General features: G+C 53.5%; 1 protein-coding gene across 1 annotated transcript in view; it reads left to right on the forward strand.

Moving 5' to 3' along the window:
• Positions 1-19,436, forward strand: part of MEI1 (meiotic double-stranded break formation protein 1) — an 88,769-nt gene that overhangs the window by 28,823 nt on the left and 40,510 nt on the right. The window contains exons 15-20 of the mRNA XM_078861864.1: positions 1,578-1,689; positions 5,293-5,353; positions 6,046-6,170; positions 7,179-7,181; positions 9,631-9,796; positions 10,544-10,703. Coding sequence (XP_078717990.1) covers positions 1,578-1,689; positions 5,293-5,353; positions 6,046-6,170; positions 7,179-7,181; positions 9,631-9,796; positions 10,544-10,703 — 627 coding nt within the window. The remainder of the gene's footprint in view (positions 1-1,577; positions 1,690-5,292; positions 5,354-6,045; positions 6,171-7,178; positions 7,182-9,630; positions 9,797-10,543; positions 10,704-19,436) is intronic.

A 19,436-nucleotide genomic window follows, 5' to 3' on the forward strand; every position in this document is an offset into this window, starting at 1 on the left:
CATAACAACCTAGAAATGCGTGTGATCACTCATTTACTCGCTATCCAGGCTCAACCCTTCTCGACCTCCCAGCTTTCACAGGCGCAATCCTGGTGATTTGGTGAAAGGCGTATCCAGCGGAACGCTCTGTTATGATGCTACGTCGCCATTCTGGCGTGGTGGTTGTTTAGTCCTCATCGGCCGTGGTCTATCTACTGCTATCAGCAGGCATCTCCAAGCCGTCGCCATTTCTCACGGTGTTTGCGAAACGAAAGTATATCTGGAGCCTTCACACGAGCTGATGCCAGGGCTTATTAATACCGGCGATATATTTTCCCAGTTTAATATGAAGTTTAAGCGCGCAATGAATTAACAACATTGTCACCTTTATAACGGCCCGGTAATAGTTATATATGCGTTGAAACGCCGCTGATAATACAAGATAACGATTAAAAAAAAAATTCTTAATGAAAAATAATGACGGCCAGATTGTAACGGACGTGATAAAATAAATTATCACGTCATCAGGCTCAAGAGGGTCATGTGACTTGGGGATAATATCTGGGGACATTTAAAAACCCGATATTTTTGATTTAAATATCACCCAAACTAAATATCGACTTGGCGGGATATGTCAATAAGTCAAAATATCCCGACGTGGCATACATCAGCTTTGTAATCGCTTCATTTATCACCCGGCACGTGGAGGTTGCTGCTCGCGTAGTAAAATGGACCAATGGGCCCTTGCCGAACTCGCGTCATCCAGCGGTGTTTATTTCTTAAACAGGGAAAAATCCCAGGAGCCCATTAAACTTGGGCTCCTGGGGTTTACGTGGCATTATGGGTGAGAGCCCGCCCGCCCGCCCGCCCACCCGCCATCTCACGACCGCGCTGGCTGGGTTAATGGCATAGCGAGACCGCTGGCAATGTAATTATAAGCAGTGGTGCTCTAGTGAGCGTCCCTGGTGCATGGGCGAGCATGCTGTTGGGTCGGTGAGCACGTAGGTGGACTAGTGAGCACCGCTTGCAGTCTGAATAGCGCAGCAGTGGGATAGTGGACACACGTGTGGGTTAATGAGCATGTCGATGGGTTTCGTGGGCTCTCCCTATGGCTGATTAGCATGCCAGTGGGCTAGTGGGCAACCCAGTGATCCAGTGTGAACATGGCGAGGGGGGATCTGGTGAGCACGCTCGTGGGCTATCGGGCACACGCCGGTGCGCCAGCGGACACGTCGGTGGGAAAATGGGCAACCCTGCGGTCCAGTGAGGACTCGGGGGGGTGGGGGGGAGATCTTGTGAGCATGCCGGTGGGTGAGTGGACACACCTGGTGGACTGGCGGGCACGCCAGCAGGCAGCGCACGTTGACGCAGCACTTTGCTCGTGCCGCAGTGGCTTCCGGTTCCGTACCGCTTGTCTCCGTGGCTCGTGCCAGGCCGGTGTTGTTGCCAAGCGTCGTGCGACCTGGCACCGCGTCGCAGAGGGGGCGAGTGCGTGGCCGGGTGGGGGGCAGTGGTGGTGGTGGTTTATGTTACTTTATTTAATAATTTTATGTACGTCTAAAAATGTTTTTTTCTCTGTGCCCTTGGCTCACGCACAGAGGATGTATGACGCGTGTCCATCGAAGCCGCTGGCGCTCGCCCTGTTCACGTGCCTCGATGAGCAACACCAGCTGTGTCCTTCTGCCATGCGCTACTTCTCTGCCAAGCTGGGTACGTCTGCCACCCTTACCCCTTTGTCGCATCATCACAATCATGCGTGCCATCCCCTCCATCGCCCCAATCACCCGTGCCATCCCCTCCATCGCCCCAATCACCCGTGCCATCCCCCCATCACCCCAACCACCCGTGCCATCCCCCCCATCGCCCCAGTCACCCGTGCCATCCCCTCCATCGCCCCAATCACCCGTGCCATCCTCTCCATCGCCCCAATCACCCGTGCCATCCCCTCCATCGCCCCAATCACCCGCTCTATTTCAGGACCGGTGCCGCACCCGGGTTTTACACAGTCCCGTGTAAAAAGCCCTGCAATTTCTAGCTCGCACCGATGCTCCAGGAAAGGCCTCCACTAGATGGAGCTTTGGAGAGTTCCTCCGGAGCAGTGGTTCCTTATGTCTATAGACCCGTGGACTGTTTAACAGCAGATCACCACGCAACCATGACATATTTTTCCAACATTAAAATACCTCTTAAGCAAAGCATCTGCAACAGTGCTGCAGACAGCTTCCCATGGGCTTGCAGATCAGCAGTGGTCTGCAGACCACAGGGTGGGAACCACTGCTCTAGAGGGTATTTTGTCAGCTCTTCCACGGTGGCCACACATCTTCGAAGAGGTGGGGATTCCCACACTATACCCACACGTGACCTGCCGGTCACAGACTAACTCTGGTGTACTCGCTTATAATGCTGGATGGACAGAGGCAGCGGGGGGGGGGGGGGGGTGGCGGGGTGGGATGGGTTACTTAAGAAACTTGCACCATTGTTGTTAACCGCCGCGCCGCCCGTAGATGGATTAAAATCGACAGCCCGAACGAGCTGCTGACCATTAGAGCACGGCAATCTTACGTAACCCCCCCGCCACCTCCCGCGTAACTTAACGTGACGTGCGCAGGGTGTGAGACAATTCGCAGCAACTTAAGAGCGCCCGGTGGCTGTGACCAGGAAGAGTGTGTTTGCTACGTCCCGACTCAACTGAAGGCGTAAGATAGCGACGCAAAATTACAGCAAAATTATTCTCAAGGGTTTCCAAATTTGAGTTTTAAAGCAAAAGAAAACATGCCCCCAGCATTCCGTCTTCAATTTAAGCACACAACAAATCCACACCTATGGGAAAATAAGATTTTATTTTTCTAACTCAAGTGCACAAGATTGCACCCCACACTCCCTTTCACGGTGCGTGAAAGGGAGTGCGTCTCTCCTCCAAATTCCCTTTTTTCCCACTGGCATATCTGACCTGTGCCAGCGTGAGGCTCTGGTGGTATGCGTGGTTTTCCACGAGCCATTTTGCTTTTAGGCCACCACACGCACTACTGCAGGTCACAACCCTCCTCCTCCATCCCTCGCTCTGCGCCACTCTGCAATTCCCTCCCCGCCGTCTTCTTTAACACCTACTCACTCCCCCAAACTCTTCACAACCTTTGCTAAAAACCACGAGCAATGTATTCACTCTCACTTATTACAACCTTCACAGAGTAGCACCGTTTGTTGCTGACCGCTTGGCATTTTTGGCCGTTTGGGCCTAGTAGAATCACAGACTCTCGGCGCCTGTGATTCTACAGAATGGATGACTCGGGGATCGATGCGTGGAGTGGCGTCTGCGCCCTCCCTGCGTAGCGACCCCCCCCCTCCCCACCTCGTCCCGTGGGTAGCGTCTCGACTTGCCCGGCTGTTATGACTCCTGGTCGCGCAGCGGCTTAGCAGGGTGGTGTTATCATTGCGATGTATCTCGATACGAAAGTGAACACTCGGCAGTTTCACGCGCCCCACGTCGGGGCTGGCTTAAGTGCCACTGCCTCTGCGTTTGTCGCGCAAGCCCCCCCACCCCCGCACACCGCACCTCTCCCCCTCCCCCCACTTGCCCCCCACCAGCGGGTGAGTGGTGAGTGGGTGGTGAACCTCCACACATCACTGCTGAGAGCGGCACGTGCGCGCCTGATTCACATTTATATCAGATCTTCATATCAAAATATGAATATCCCCGTGATCCAATGGGAAGGGGGAATTCCACCCATTGGTGCAGGGCTGCCTATGGAGCTGAGTTCCACCCATGCCCCGGCACTCACGATCTTTCGGCTTTTTACTCTTATGTACATACTTATATAAGATCTATAATGAATTATATAATTGTTCTTACATGAAGAATTAATGCATAATCATGACCTTCCCCCCCCTCCCCCTCTTCGTTATATAACATATGCGACAAAAATCACTTTGGCTCACGACTGCCAAAGAGATAACAGAGATGAGTGTTATTCAAGAGCTCTTTAGACTCTGAATACAAATTGCACAGACGTAATAAAACAAATGCAATGTGGATTTATGTGTCGTTCAAATGCGACCGCATCTCGAAACATGGTACTGGAACGGTGGGCGTATGTGTTTTATAGAGAGGCAGCGAGCAATAGGCAGAGGAGCAGATAAAGGCGTTGAACAGGGGGCAGGGAGTCTACAGCACGTATGGCTGGGGAAGGGAGTTCCAGACTGTGGGGGGCAGCAAAGGGGAATGAGTGACCTCCCACTCATGAGAGGAGAGGTAGGAGAGCGTGTGGGGGGGAGCAGAGTGAGCTCAGAGGGGAGTGATAGGAGAGTGTGTGGAGGGGAGTAGAGTGAGATGAGAGGGGAGAGGTAGGAGAGTGCATGGAGGGGAGTAGAGTGAGATGAGAGGGGAGAGGTAGGAGAGCGTGTGGAGGGGAGTAGAGTGAGATGAGAGGGGAGAGGTAGGAGAGTGCGTGGAGGGGAGTAGAGTGAGATGAGAGGGGAGAGGTAGGAGAGTGCGTGGAGGGGAGTAGAGTGAGATGAGAGGGGAGAGGTAGGAGAGTGCGTGGAGGGGAGTAGAGTGAGCTCAAAGGGGAGTGGTAGGAGAGTGCGTGGAGGGGAGTAGATTGAGCTCAGAGGGGAGAGGCAGGGGAGTGCGTGGAGGGGAGTAGAGTGAGATGAGAGGGGAGAGGTAGGAGAGTGCGTGGAGGGGAGTAGAGTGAGCTCAGAGGGGAGTGGTAGGAGAGTGTGTGGAGGGGAGTAGATTGAGCTCAGAGGGGAGAGGCAGGGGAGTGCGTGGAGGGGAGTAGATTGAGATGGGAGGGGAGAGGCAGGAGAGTGCGTAGAGGGGAGTGGAGTGAGATGAGAGGGGAGAGGCAGGAGAGTGCGTAGAGGGGAGTGGAGTGAGATGAGAGGGGAGAGGCAGGAGAGTGCGTAGAGGGGAGTGGAGTGAGATGAGAGGGGAGAGGTAGGAGAGTGTGTGAAGGGGAGCAGAGTGAGATGAGTGGGGAGAGGTCGGAGAGCGTGCAGAGGGGAGCAGAGTGAGATGAGAAAAGAGAGTTTGGCAGGAGCGAGTCCGTGGAGGATCTTGAAGACTGAATGCAATCTCGAAATTGATGGGGGGGGATTGGATTTGGAGCCGGTGGAGCGATGTGAGTGTTGGGCAACGTGCTCTGGCTTGCTTACGGTGAGCGCGAGGAGTCTGGCGGCGCTGTTTCGGATCGTGCATGTAGCCGATACGAGTGGCTTTGGGCCCCGGCGGGGATTACCACAGAGATAACGGGCGCCTCCATGAGCGTCCGCGCTGCTGATCGCCGCCTCCTGTGCTGTCGTACTCCGCAGCGAGCAGCGGGTTCATCAGAGCCACGCTGGAGGTGAAGGCTGCCTTCTGCCGAGGTCCAAGGTAAACATCAGCTGTCCCTGTCAGCTGGCAGGGTCGGGCCCGGGGGTCAGGGGTCGCGTCTTGAGGAGCAGACGTGACTTGTTTCTTTAAAGTAAAATGTTACGCAAAAATCACGCTGCGAATTTGGCTGTGCTGTTGAATCATCGTACACACCAGTGGGGTGTTCGAGCAGCAGGATAACACTGTGCTGCTTGAGCGCACTCAAGTCAAGCTTGCGTGGGATTGTGGGAGTTTCCCATTGAGCTTAGTGGCCCAAACATCACATGCTCTTTACCGTGTGTATTTTCGCTGATGTCGTCATCAGCCGCACGAAGTCTTCTCTGGGTCCCTCCTCGTGTCGAAACATTTAATTGGTGCCGTAATAAACATTTTTATTACCCAATAAAAAAATTGCAATTATATCCACATCTCCAGTAAAGCCTCGCACAATCTCGAGGCCCATTCAGGACTGCTCAGCATTCAGATGTTTGTGGCTGATTTTGATTGAGCCCGCGCTATAAATACCGAACAATCCCTCTACGCGTCGGCTCCTGAGCAAACCGCGCGGAGATGAGGAGTGCGCGATTGGCACTGCCACGGGCGGACGAGCGGCAGCGGTGTCGGCACGCGCCTCATCCTGTCTCAGCCGCACAGGCGATCCAGCGACAACCGCCCTACCCGCCGTGTGTGCGTGCATATGTGGTGTTGCGCAGGGACGACGCCTTGAACCAGGCCTGCTCCAGGTTCCTGCTACGGACGTGCATGAGCCTCGGCCTACTGGCCAACGAAGCCTCTCCACCGACGCTGCCGCCGCCACCGCCGCAAGCACCGCTAGCCGGTAAGCGCCGCCCTGCGCCGTCGGGGTGGCACGTCGTGAGACCCAGCGTCTGTTGGGATCTCCTGCGGAGCAGCGCGCTCGAGAGAGCGGTCCGCTGAAGCCGATGTCACAGAGCTACATCTGAGAACCCTCCCGAGTGACCTGTCCACGCAGTAGAGGGCAGCCCTGTAGGTGGCAGCCCTGTTCCTCAACCTCCGCACTGCCATATGAGGGAGTAACGTTCTCCCCATAATGACCATCGAGTCTGCATTTTATTTGAATTTAGCCGTACGTACGCCCTCCGCCGGTCGATTTAACGTCTTCAGCTAAAACGCGCGACGGCGCTCGCCGGTGACAAGTCAGGCACCGGGGCCGGTTGAACGGCAAATCATCGACGCTGCAACGTGCTTAAGGAGTGCGCGTGCGACTGTCAAAAACCGTACTCGTAGGAAGCGGCCATTAAGACAAGACGCGCCTGTTCGACGACGGACGGGGCTTTTTAAAATTCCACGGGAATTCCCCCGGCGCGCGTTTTTTTTTTTACGATGACGACGAGGCTCAGCGCGAGTAACACCAATCATCCCGTAATTTGAGCGGGCAGCAGACGCGTGCCACGGGGCTGATCCTCTGGGAGAGGAGGAGGAGAGAGGGAGGGAGGGAGGGTTTTTCTCAGCAGCGTCTGCGCGCGTGCGAATGTGCGCGCGCGCATTGCCCGCATCGCACGGCGAGAAATCCCGTCCCGGGCGTAGGCGTTCCAGCCTCTTTGCCGCCGGCGATCGAGTCACTTTGTGACGAGCGTTGGCGGATATCGTGTTGATTTGCAAACATTATTTCTAGTTTTGCTTTACTACGAGTGGCCGGTGTCAGTTCCCCACCCCCCGGAGCGGCGTGATTGTTAACGTTTCCCAATCGACGGTAAATAATATGACGAGCCACCTACGGCCGAACCACGCGGTCTTGTCGCTCCCCGGAAGCTAAGCAGGGTTGAGCCTGGATATCGCTTGGACGTGGATGATCACCACGCACAAGCAGGTTGCCAGAATTAGAATCTGAATATTTATTTATTCTGGAGGAATCCGATAAGCTATGAAGCTCTATTCCCATATTGTCCAGTAGGGGCAGCTCTGAACGGTACAACAACACACAATACAAAACGCTGTGGAGAGTGCAAAGTATATCTTACCATAATCAACGATTTTTGGGTTTAGATCGCGTTATTTATAAATGTGTCGTAACCCTCCACCACCCGACACGGCCAATCAGTAAAAAAGTGTCACGTTGACAAAAGACAAATTCTTCACTGCTTTAGCCTACTGGTGTGTTGAAGCGTGAAACCACAACATTTACAATTTGAGTACGACGTTTCGCTGGTAATTTCACGCTTCAACACACCGGTGGGCTAAAGCAGTGAACTATTTGTCTTTTGTCAACGTGACACTTTTTTACTGATTGGCCGTGTCGGGTGGTGGAGGGTTACGACACATTTATAAATAACGCGATCTAAACCCAAAAATCGTTGATTATGAACAATATTGGTCGCGAAAGCCTACGTGTTATATCTTACCAGGTGAAGTGCACTGAACAATTAGCTCCTTTTTCAGAAGCGAACTGGCCACCAATGATAGCTCAACGAAGCAGCGTGTCACTTTGTGGTCTTGATGTGCTTATCGCGTGGAAATATAGAGCAGCAAAATGATCTAAATAATCTAGATGCATGTTCATAAATGTGGAGGGAAAAACCGGAGGACCCAGAGAAAAAAATCCACGCCACCACGGGGAGAGAGACACGCAAACTCCAAATATACGGGCGTCAGGCGTCGGGATCGAACCCGCGACCTCCATTCCCGTCGGCTGTGGGGTTACATCGCGGGCAGAAGAGGGCAGTGTAACAAACTCCACTGTTGCACTGTAACTGCTATCCTCCCAATGTCTGTGCTTCCCCCCCACCTCCACCAACCCTCGCTGACAAGAGTAGAGAACACTGGTCAAAGAACGCCCCCCCCCACCCACGACCCGCACGGCGTGGGGAGGGCGTCATCCAGCAGTGGATTGACAAGAGCGTCGTACGCTTACAAACTGATTAATCCGTAATGTTTTGTATCGGGACGGCCGCTCTCTCGGAACATTCTAGCATCTTTGTTCTGTAGACTTTTTTTGCCAGTTGAGCTGTTTCGCTCATGCCCAATGGCTTCAAAACCTTGAGATAAATGCATTTCCCATTTGGAACGATTACCGGGAGCAGTGTATCAGGCAACGGCCTTTCGCGGAACAAGATGTTGAAGTCGTTTCAGGAGGCCGACTGATTGACACGAGGCGGTGCCGGCTCAACACCTCTGACTCCCCCCTCCCCCCCTCTCTGTTGAGCCACCCCGCTTCCTCAGATGTTGCATTTTTAATAGCCTTTGAATAGTTTATTCACAATGAAAGTGGGTTTGAGAACGCATTTGCAAATGCAGCGCTGCTAATTAACACAATTTGTAAAAGGAAATCTGTATAAATTGGATAATTGAATTCGGAATGTTATTTTAATCGGATAAAGCCGATGAAATGTACGGCTCGGTGGCAAAGACGCTGGAGCACTTGACTCGCAATGAGAAGGTAAAAAGGTCAAGTTCGGTGTAACGTTGACTCACCTACCAGTCGAAGTGGACTAAGGCCAATTTTCCTTCAATTAGCACGTTTGGCTGCTTACGATGCAAAAGAAGTTCAACATACATACATACATGGACCCTTCTTCCGTTCCCTTGGCGTTTTAGACCGTTGAGGACATGTCTGTTTCCTTCTCCGACATCTATTGGCAATGGCCTCTGCTTATTTTGTCTTCCGTCGCTGCGTCTTTCAACTGAGGCGGCTTCCATGCCATCCAGCGGTTGATGTTTGATGTCCGGTCGGATCGTGTTCTTCCTCTTCCCCGAGCTCCTTTGAGTGCTCCCTAAATGCCTACCGCGTTGTATGGAGTCTACAACTGCTGAGCCCACGTGTGTGTCTGTGTCTGTGTCTATTATGGGGAGTGGTAGTGTAGCGGTTAGTGCGCTGCGCTGCAAACCTGGCGACCTGAGTTCGATTCCCGCTCACGGCCAACATCTGTGACGATTATCTGAACCGGTCCTGGGCCTCCCCTAGGTCGACTCAGCCTCAAATGAGTACCTGGTCAGGTGTGTAAACATTGCCACTGGGGAGATAAAGGCGGCCGGGCGTGGTGCTGGCCATCCACCCCCTCGTGTGCCGTGCCGGCCTTCATAGGCTCCCACTAACAGCACTTGCCCCAACAGTTTGCTAAGGCTATACGGGGGATCTTTGTCTTTTGTTTGTTTGGGGAGCGGCAGTGCAGCGGTTAGTGCACTGCTCTACGAGCCTGACACCCCGAGTTCGATTCCCGGTCACGGCTAACATCAGTGGAAAAATATCTAAACCGGTGCTGGGCCTCTGCTCGGTCGACTCGCCCTCAATGTGACTATACGGGGGATCGTTGTCTTCGCAGACGGAGGGGAGGTGGTGGACGCGTTGGCCCATGGACTGCTGGACGTGGCGCCCACCCCCCGCGACTGCCTGCTGCTCCTGCGGGAGCCACGCGCCGACCTGACACTACGCCCGGCCCAGCTTGCCGCGATGGCCGTCCTCTTCACCGCGCTGGCATACGCCGATCGGTATTGCCCCCCCCACCCACTCCATCTCCCCCCACCGTGGTCTACCATGTGGGGTAGGGGTGGGGGGGATAGGAGCAATCGTCCGTATCTTGAGACCCACGAAAGTTGGTATTTTATAGACATTTACAATAAATAATATTTGGAATTGTTCATTATTAATGTAGCCCGCCGCCCACCTTGGGAAGTGTCTAGATCCACGTCGGGCCGTGTGTGACTCTCGCCCAACACCCACACTAGCCCGTAGCAGCAGGGTTCATCCAGGGTCGCAGTTTGGGGGAGGGTTTCAAGGTCCTCCACGGACTCACTTCTGCCCACCGCCATCCTCTCATCTCGCTTTGCTCCTCTCCACGCACTCTCCCACCTCCATCCTCTCATCTCACTCTGCTCCACTCTACACACTCTCCTACCTCTTTCGTAACCCTAACCCCACCTATATCGTAGTATAATGACCTTGGCTTGGGGGTGAAGTGGGCAGTCATATTGCCGAAATAGAATTTCTATCTCGAGGATAAAATCACAGAGACATTCTGTAGGGACGGAATATTATCTCACGCTGGCCACAGTCAACATCGGCACGACCTCGCTCACTCGCTCGCTTGTTCGCTCGCTCACCTGAAGTTTCAAACTTTTTACGTTCTCCCCCGACACCACCGTTGGGAACGAGACGTTCCATCATTTCGTTTCGTAAAAAATATATATTTTGTAAAAAAATAATTATTGCCGTGCGTGTGTTTCCGCTGTTCTCAGGCTGGCGCGTGAGCAGGAGGTGAGCGAGGCCCTGCTGAATTTCCTCCACCACCTGGGCGAGGGGCCTCCGGTGATGCCCGCGTCGCTGCACCTTGCGCTGGTGCGCTTGGCGCTGTGCCTCCTCGCCCTGTGCCAGCGCGGAGAGCCGTGCCTGCCTGCGGTAACACCCCCCCTCCACCACTCCCCCACCTCTCTCATCACCCTCCCACAGCCTCCCCCACCCCCTACACCCCCCCCTCCACCCCCCGGCTTTCGTCCGCACGCCAGTTTCGCTGGCCCTGCCTGTGAGGCCCCATGTCGACGTTTGGCTGGTTCTTCGTTTCTGCGGTCAGTATTACGGTTATTAATCAATTCCCGCTACTGCGCGGTAATTTGTGTGCCGAATTACCGGAGCGTGCCATCTGCTTGTGAAGTGGACCTTGAAGACCCTACGACGTCATTCTCTAGAGTGTGGGTGGATGGGTGGGGAGGCGGTTACTGCTTTGCGCTGGTAAGCCATTGAACGCCACCACCAAATTTAAATTGACAATTAAAACTCGATTAAATGTTTTAGATAGTACGTGGCACTCGAAGGGACGATTGGCCCGTGGTCAAAAATAATAACGGAGTGGTGGCCAAGGAGTAGAGCGCGTCCGAGTGCACGTCCGCCGATTTTGAGAGGTGGCGGCAACTTTGGGAGGCCTTCATCCAGCAGTGGATTGACCAATGTCTGATGGTGACGACGACGTAGCCTTAACACGTGCTTTCATCTTTGACCGCCAGCTCGCGTCGAACATCGTGTTGAAGTACGCACAACAAGCTCCCCTACGACCAGCACGACACGGCGACGCCGTGATCCAGCAGTGGATTGACGCGGGGGGGGGGGGGTGCCGCTGCGAATTAATGTGGCGTTAGGTTTCCTTTGCGAGAGAGCTAAATGTGGTCCAACGTGCGCCCGTCACCTGCCCGATAAAGTGAGAGGCGTTAAACGGTGAGAGGCGTCCGGCAGCGACGGCAGCGCGTGTCTTCACTGCGCCGCCGCTCCGTGTCAAGTCGCGACACATCCCCGGGGCTCCACGGCGTTGCCTCGCGGGCGATGATCCCGCTTGTGTCGTCGCTCGGTGAGAATCCCGACCCCCCCCCCCCTGCCCGCCCCCCACCCTGCACCTTCCTCCGCCCGCCCGCCGGCCCTCCCCCTCACCCCCTACCCCCCCCCAGATGCCAGCTAAAGCGTCCTTCCTCGAGGCGAACTCGCGCTTCAGAATGAGACTCTTTATGAAGATTGTGGGAGGAATCCGATGAGCTATGAAGCAATTTTTCACAGACGTTCTGTAGGGGCACAGGGGGGTCAAGCGAGTTGCATCAATAAACGATGCTCGAGAAAAACAACGATATAAGAGCAAGGAAGCGAAAAAGTTGCTTAAAATAAAAATAATAGAAATAAAGGGTTAAAGCAAAAATTGCACAGGTAAATAAATTCCTGCCAATTTGTCAGCACCAAAATGCACGCTTGGGCAAGACGGTTCAGCAATGGGGCGTCCATGCGACGAAAGCCTACGTTGTTAAACTGATGCTACCTCGGTTTTCGCAGCTGTGCTACTGCACGGCTTTCGGATGCTTTGCGTTGTTGTTGTTTGGCACGACGTCCAACGTTTTGCACCATGTGCCGGGGCCTCTTTCAGGGAACTAAATGGAGCAGCTCACGTTCTCTCCCTCGACTTTCAGGGAGCTGCTGTGCTCAGTTTCCGGAAGATGACTCTGTCTTTTTAAGGAGGGTCCTGCATTAAGATGTTCGGCCAATTCCGTTTTGTAATGTAAATATTGAAGCATTGTTATCATTGTTTATTACACTTGCTCTCCTGTTTCAGGAGGGTCTTGCCAAGTTTTCGCAGTCGGGGGTGGGGCAATGTCGTTACGCGTAATCCTAACGGAAAAAAACACGTGGTACAACCCAAATCCCCCCCCCCCATCCCCCTCTGCCCCCCCCTGAAAGATAATGAGACATCCCATCCCATGCAAGGTGGAGCGACGCAGAGGGGGGGAGCAGGTGGGGGGGGTACCTCCTTTACGGTATCAGCCAGGCGATCCAGCGCTTTGGAGGCAAGGGTTGCTCGCTGGCGTGGAGGCGGGTGCAACTCCCAAGAGCCACTGTTGCTGCGGTGTTGCCAGGCAAATGGTAGCGATGCAGCGATGGGCTGAGTGTGTGTGGAGCTCTGGGTCATATTTCACCATTTGTGTGGCTGTTTGCCGGGTTCTTAAGTTTCCTCCCGCGTGAATTAGAAGTCTCAGTAAAATAAAATTGGCTCGAAACCTCAATGCAAGAGCCACCTGCAAAAGCGCCTTGAGGATTGCTGAGGCTTTCCTGGGTAAATACGACACATGGCTGAAAGAAAAACTACGTCACTGGTATTCGCCAAACATTCCAATGTTGAAGACTCAAGCTGCTCATTACGCAATTGGGATTTCATTTTATAACATCGCCCGCCTCCCACTGCGAACATCTGGCAGGACCCTCCTTAAAAAGTGTCTTCAGCAAGGCTCTCCAGGATGAATAAATCACATCATACATTTTAAATGAATTGGCTGAATATTACACTTTTATGTCCCTCTATACAAGTAGCCTTGAGGCCCGGCAAACCTGTCCCAGATTAATAAAAATGACATTAGCTATGCAATTGACCAGCAAGGGCGATCCCTTGCTGACGGTGACATCATCACGGCAGGGCTTGGAACTCGGGGTGGGGGGGGGGAGGTCTGTAGGCACGGGTCTGATGTGACCCCCGAGGAATCCTGTGGTGGATTTGCCATATTCCCCACATGGATTGGAGCTCCAATCCGGTCACGGTTTGCCGGACCCATGCGCCGTAAAGCGGCAGCGAGAGCTGATGTAAATTTCATGGGGAGAGATGAATAATTTAATAAACTGCATTGTCCGCTCTTGACGTACGTATGGGTATGTGCTCTGGGCACCCTGGGTCTGCCTATAAAAAAATAAAAATCTACATGAATACATTAATAAAAGAGGGGGAAACGTGTTTAAAAAAATGGAGCTTTCGCCGTACGGAGGAACAAGTTAATATTTTATCCGCCAGGTCTTCGCGATCGATATTTCCCAGTGGGCGTATCGACAGCTTGGCAGATGAGGACTGGCTTCCTCTGCGTTGGCAGTCCTCAGCAGGCCGTAATAATGGTTTACGATGTTAATAATTCCGTAGATTTGGTGTTCGCGCCACCGATACAGGCCACTGGTAGGGGACGAGGTTAGCGCGCGGATATCCCCCGTTAAAGCAATTTGCGAGCAGCTTTTTAATACTTGGCCACATCTTGACCGTGACGACGGCACACGTCTTTCGAATGAGGTCAGGGGATCTTTGGCGTCAAGTCGAATGGTTTGCACGGTACGCGGTAATAACCGGAGTGGTCCCTGGGCTCGAACCGCGATATCCTCTGCAACTGACCCCGTGCCCCTGCTGGACATCTGTAAAAAGAGTTTCAGAGCTCATCGGATTCCTCCAGTCTAAATAAAGATTCTGATTCTGAACAAGCGGCATACGCGCCACCGCTGGGCCGTGCCACCGCAAGCCAAGTGCAACGGTTGCCAGCGCTCACCCAGATGGTAAAGGCGAGCGCCAGCACTGCGGGGGAGAGAGGGGGGGGGGCAGGGGGGCTGTAGTTCTTTCGGCCAAGGTACAAAACGGTAGCGCTCGGCACGGAGTATAATTGCAGCGCTCGCGAAAACAAAGCCAAAGGAAATTTGATACGAACGTGACGCACACTATGAGTAATGTCGCTTGTGATGTGCGCTGACAAAATATGTTAGGGCAGAGAGGGAAACAATTGCTCCCCCTATTTTGGCCTTTAATATATCGTGGCAGCTAAATAATAAATGACATTAGTCACAAGTTATTATGCACACTGCGTGGGCCAGGCGAGGCAGGGCCGCGCCCGGGCCCCGCTCGTCGCAAATGTCGGCCACGCTCTCTCACCCCCCCCGCCTCCTCTGCCCGTGTGGAGTTGGCGTTGGAGCCGGCCTCTGCAATGATTGACGTGAGCGAGTACGCAACCGATTATCGGCTCGATCGCTTGACGAATCGGACAGCAGGAAAAGTGTTTTGAGACAAAACAGAAGAAAAGTCCGTTCTCATCTTTGTTTCCTACGTGTGCTGCCGCGCTTTTTATTTGACAAAGCGACCCGATTGGCTGATCTTCCCGGCTCTGCTTGGCACGGAGCGATCCGTGTCGCCGGCGATTTGAGGAACCGTTGAGGTCGCGCCACTCGGGAAACGTTCCCTCTGCTTGTCGCTCAACCGTTTGTCTCGGCCGTCGTCCCTCCAAGCGACGTGGTGTTGCTGCACAAGCAAACTTAACTCCTCTTGACGGTCAATACGGTGCCTCTCGCTCTCTAATCCACGCATTCCTCTTCCTGTTGCTCCGCGTAATTCCGAGCGTGCGCTCGTCCACGCCGCTTGACGCATTTCATATTCTTCGTCAAGGTCCGTCACGTAACAGCAGGTGATGTGCGTTGATTGCAAGCGCTCTTAATTTAGGTTAATTGCTCTTCTTTATTGAGTTAAGTTTTTCAAATGGCTCCAACCTGCTCTCATCCGCCGTCCGCCTTCATTCGCTCCCCAATGTGCGCAAGCATCTCCGCTGTGTTTCCAGTAGCGTCCTTCCAACAACTATAATGAGCTAAATAATTATTCTTGGTTCTTTCGGTAAAGTCACGTAGAAGGGAAATAATAAAATAAAAAATATATAAAAATATTTTATTTAAACAAGATTTTATTATTATTTCATTATTTCCCTTCTGCGTGACTTTACCGAAAGAACCAAGAATATGAATCCCTGCAGTCACGAAAGCGTTAAATCGAAAATTAATTATGATTTCAACCTGTAACACGCTGCACAATATTCGCTCACTCTGGAAGACGGGGGAACGACTCGGAGGATAACATATTCAGTTGTTTTCGCAAACTTGTACGCCAGTTTTGTTTTGCTGATGTATATCCATGCAGGTGTATGTTGAACTTCTTTTGCATCGTACGTGGACAACCGCACTAATCGGGAGGGTCCAGAAATGATGACCGTAATGGCCGTGATTGTGAGCGGTCACCTGAAGACTTGTAGATGCTGCTCCGGCTGCCCGTCCCGCTCATCGTTGTTGTTGTTGTTATCGTTGTTGCCGTCGTCGTCGTTGTTGTCGTCGTTGTTGTCGTCGTTGTTATTGTCGTCGTTGTTATTGTCGTTGTTGTCGTTGTTGTTGTTGCCGTCGTCGTTGTCGTCGATGTTGTCGACGTTGTCGTTGTTGTTGCCCTCGTCGTTGTTGTTGTCGTTGTTGTCATTGTTGTCGTTGTTGTCGTCATTGTCGTCGTTGTAGTCGTTGTTGTTGCCGTCGTCATTGTTGTTGTCGTCGTTGTTGTCGTTCTTGTCGTCGTCGTTGTCGTCGTTGTCGTCGTTGTCGTCGTCGTCTATGTTGTCGCCATTGTCGTTATTGTTGTTGTTGTTGTTGTTCCGCCCCAGTTGCTTCGTGCCGGGCAGTGCCGCAGTGTGTGCTGTCCCTCTACTCCCTCCTGGCCTGGCTATGCCACCTCCGCCACACCTGCTCCCTACCCGAGTGGCGTCGTACCTTTATGTAAAGCGCCTTGAGATGCGGTTGCATTACCCTGCCGCCGCTGTATATGTAATGGGTTCTGGAGACACTTGTAGAGGTAACTTCTTTATTACAATACAACACTTCAACAGTCCTTATACACTATTACAGCCTAGGGACACAGCCTAGGAACACAGCCTAGGAACACAGCCTACTCCTAGCGTGCCTGACACTGGCTACGCTCTCGGGTCCTCCGGCTACGATTACCCTAGGGGAGGCTACCTGACCCGACCCAGCCAAGGTGCGGGTCTAGACTCTGGCTTCCTCGGACCTCGCCCTTACAAGGACGTCGAGCCGCGAGTCCCAGAGTCCCACCACTGGCCCGCACAGCGTCCCAGCCCTTACAAGGACAAGCGGGGCAAGGGGGTCCAGGGTCCTAAGCTGGCTGGTCTTGGGTCTTGAGCTGCGACTGGTCCCGATCGGCGGGGGAGCAGCCCTATTACCCCCCTTGCCCATCGAGGGGTGGCGTTGCGTGGGCTTAGCTGCCTAGGATCCTAGAGCTCCCAGCAGCCCCCCCCCCTCTTGGGCTGGCACAGTGGCCTCTCCCCTGGGGGTCCGAGGTACCTGCAGATGGGCCCTGTCCACCACTGCCGGTAAGTGTGGCCCATCTACGGCACTACATATATACAGGTATGGTTACTGTTGCCATTCATGTTGGCTTCTTTAGCGCCTTGTTCATCACCCTGTGTGCTATGTTATTTACGCAAGTACATGCGTGAGTGAGATTGTGTGCGTGCGTGAGATTGTGTAGGTGCGTGAGATTATGTGCGTGCAGAAGTATTCAGTCAAAGACGTCGAGGCCAGTTCCTGCTCAAGATGAGCATAACTGGGGTGCTCGCCTACATGCAGCCCTGAGCCAGAAGTGGAAATTCTACAATCTTATGGCAGGGCTGAACTCTTCCATCGGATGACCACTGTCACCTTTTTTATAGACCCCGCAGGGACGATAGGCTGGGTCGACCCCCCAACCGGGATCCGATCTCGCAACCTTATGATTGCGGGCCACTCGCAGTGCCATGTGGTCGGATTCGGTAATGTACAGCACGCATGTGTGGGGAGCGGTAGTGTCGCGGTTAGCGCGCTTGGCTGCGAACCTGGCCATCGGATTTCGATTTCGGTGACGATTATCTAAACCGGTCCTGGGCCTTCCCTCGATCGACTCAGCCTCAAATGAGTACCCGGTGCGGTGTGTAAACATCGCCACCGGGGAGACAAAGACGGTCGAGCGTGGTGCTGGCCACCCACCCCCCTCGTGTGGCGTGCCGGCCTTCATAGGTCCTCGCTAATTGCACTTGCCCCAACGGTCTTTTAAGGCTACACGGGGGATCTTTGTCTTTTGTTTGTTTGCAATGGCTAGTGCACTGCCCAACGAGGCTGACATCCCAAGTTCAATCTTTGCCTTTTTTTGCGCGCGTCACTCTGCGTGAGTGGCTTTGGGACCATCGCGTGGCGTGCGTGCCGGATGCGCGTGACTGCAGGGACATCTCGCTGTGGTTGATTTTTGGATGGACCCGACCGGCCGCGGCGCGGGTGTAGCTCGTCGCTATTGCCGTCGTCATCACCGCCGCCGAGCCACGCGCCCCGGCCTCGTCCGCGTGCCAACCCCCCACCACCCACCCACCGCCCCTCGCCCCCCTGCCGGCACTCGTTTTGGTGAGAAATGCCCCGACTCAGCGAGATCTCCTCCAGGCATTAACCGGGCGTCCCTCTCGACACGGTGGCCCTAATGGAGCCGCGTTATGTAACTTTCCCCCTCCTTGCATAATGCACGCGCCTTTTGCACGGTTACGCAACGCGTCGTGCGGCTTCACGCTCGCGCGCGGTTATACACAACGGCGCTAGCCCGGACGATCGTTGTGATATCGCGGGCATCCTTTTTTGGGCCGTGTGAGTCTTCACTCGCGCGTTGTGTAAAAGGTTACGGGGCTGTGCGCGCACGGTGCAATCTTGCGCGGCGCGTAAACCCGCTGCACGTCGTCGCCATGTGTATGTAACATTTACAGTTTGGAGTTTATGGTAATTATTATTGTGTGGCTGCGTGATGTATTGTAGATTGTCGCACAGCGGTGGCGCTGGTGTAAAGACGTTCATAATCCAACTCGGCTGACTCAGTAAAATTGAATGTATTATTGAATGTTTTCTCTGGGGTAATGAGCTTCCACGTGTCAGATGTTTCCCTGCGCCAGTTTCGCCACAGTTTTGCCCACGGCTGTAATGCAGCCCTTTACGGGCAAAGAGGGTCGGTGGATCACAAAACAGATTATAAAAAAACAACTCCCAAACTCCCCTGATGGTTTCGTGAGAAGGCCCAAGAGATGGATGTACAGAAAGTGGATTTGTCATCCTCCTGCCCGTGCAGGTGTCTGCATCTTTCGGTGACGTGGCCCAGCGGTAGTGCGTTCGCCTCTCGTGGTGGAGGTTTGCGGTTCGAATCCGCCGGCCGCCCTAGTTATCTCAGCGGGCATTAAAGATCCCTTGGCGTCTTTCGAAAGAGTAGGCCATTGTGTGCCGGCGTCGGCGTTCAAAGTCCCCCCCCAGCTGTTGAACTGCGGTAATGTACGTTCGAAAACTCACTTCTTTCGAACTGCTTTTTGTGTTTAGTTTGTCGTCCTTCCCCCGGGCCTCCGGTTAGCACGGTTGGCGACGTACGGTGTGAAAGAAGTCCTTCAACATGCATACGTACAAATTAGGAAATTACGCCGCACATTACTCAGTTTGGGTTATACGTGGCAATCAGAATCATTATATTTATACCAGAGGAATCTGATGACCCTCAAAGATGTCCAGTAGACGAGACAATCGTCACCTGCTGTCAGACAAATGCCCCAGGTCACTCTTGTGAATTAGGTTCATCATGGACTCTTGAGTTCTCTCCTGGTTCAGCAAAATATACCCGAAACTTGAATGGCGTTTGGCCTTTGTCAATCCACTGTTGTATGAAGGCCCTCCCAGGTCATATGAGGTCATTGGAGTTGTCTGACCATACTTCACCATGCTGGTCAGTGTGGGTTGGCGGAAGAAGGGGCCCAGGACTGGTTCAGATGTCACTCGCCGCTTATGGCCGGAATCGACTCAACCTTTTAGGTTCATAGCGCAGTGCGATAACCACTGCACCACAGCTCCACTTTCATCATTGTTCCTAATATAAGCGCTCGGATTAAAAGAGCTCCTGACGGTAAGAGAGATCCACCACTCGCACGTGACACCAGCACGGCGTGGTCAACCTTGGCTCCTGTTGTCACATTGTAAGCATCGTCGTTATCA

Source organism: Lampetra fluviatilis, chromosome 1 (genome assembly GCF_964198595.1).
Source record: "Lampetra fluviatilis chromosome 1, kcLamFluv1.1, whole genome shotgun sequence".
In the NCBI taxonomy this organism is placed as follows: Eukaryota; Metazoa; Chordata; class Hyperoartia; order Petromyzontiformes; family Petromyzontidae; genus Lampetra; species Lampetra fluviatilis.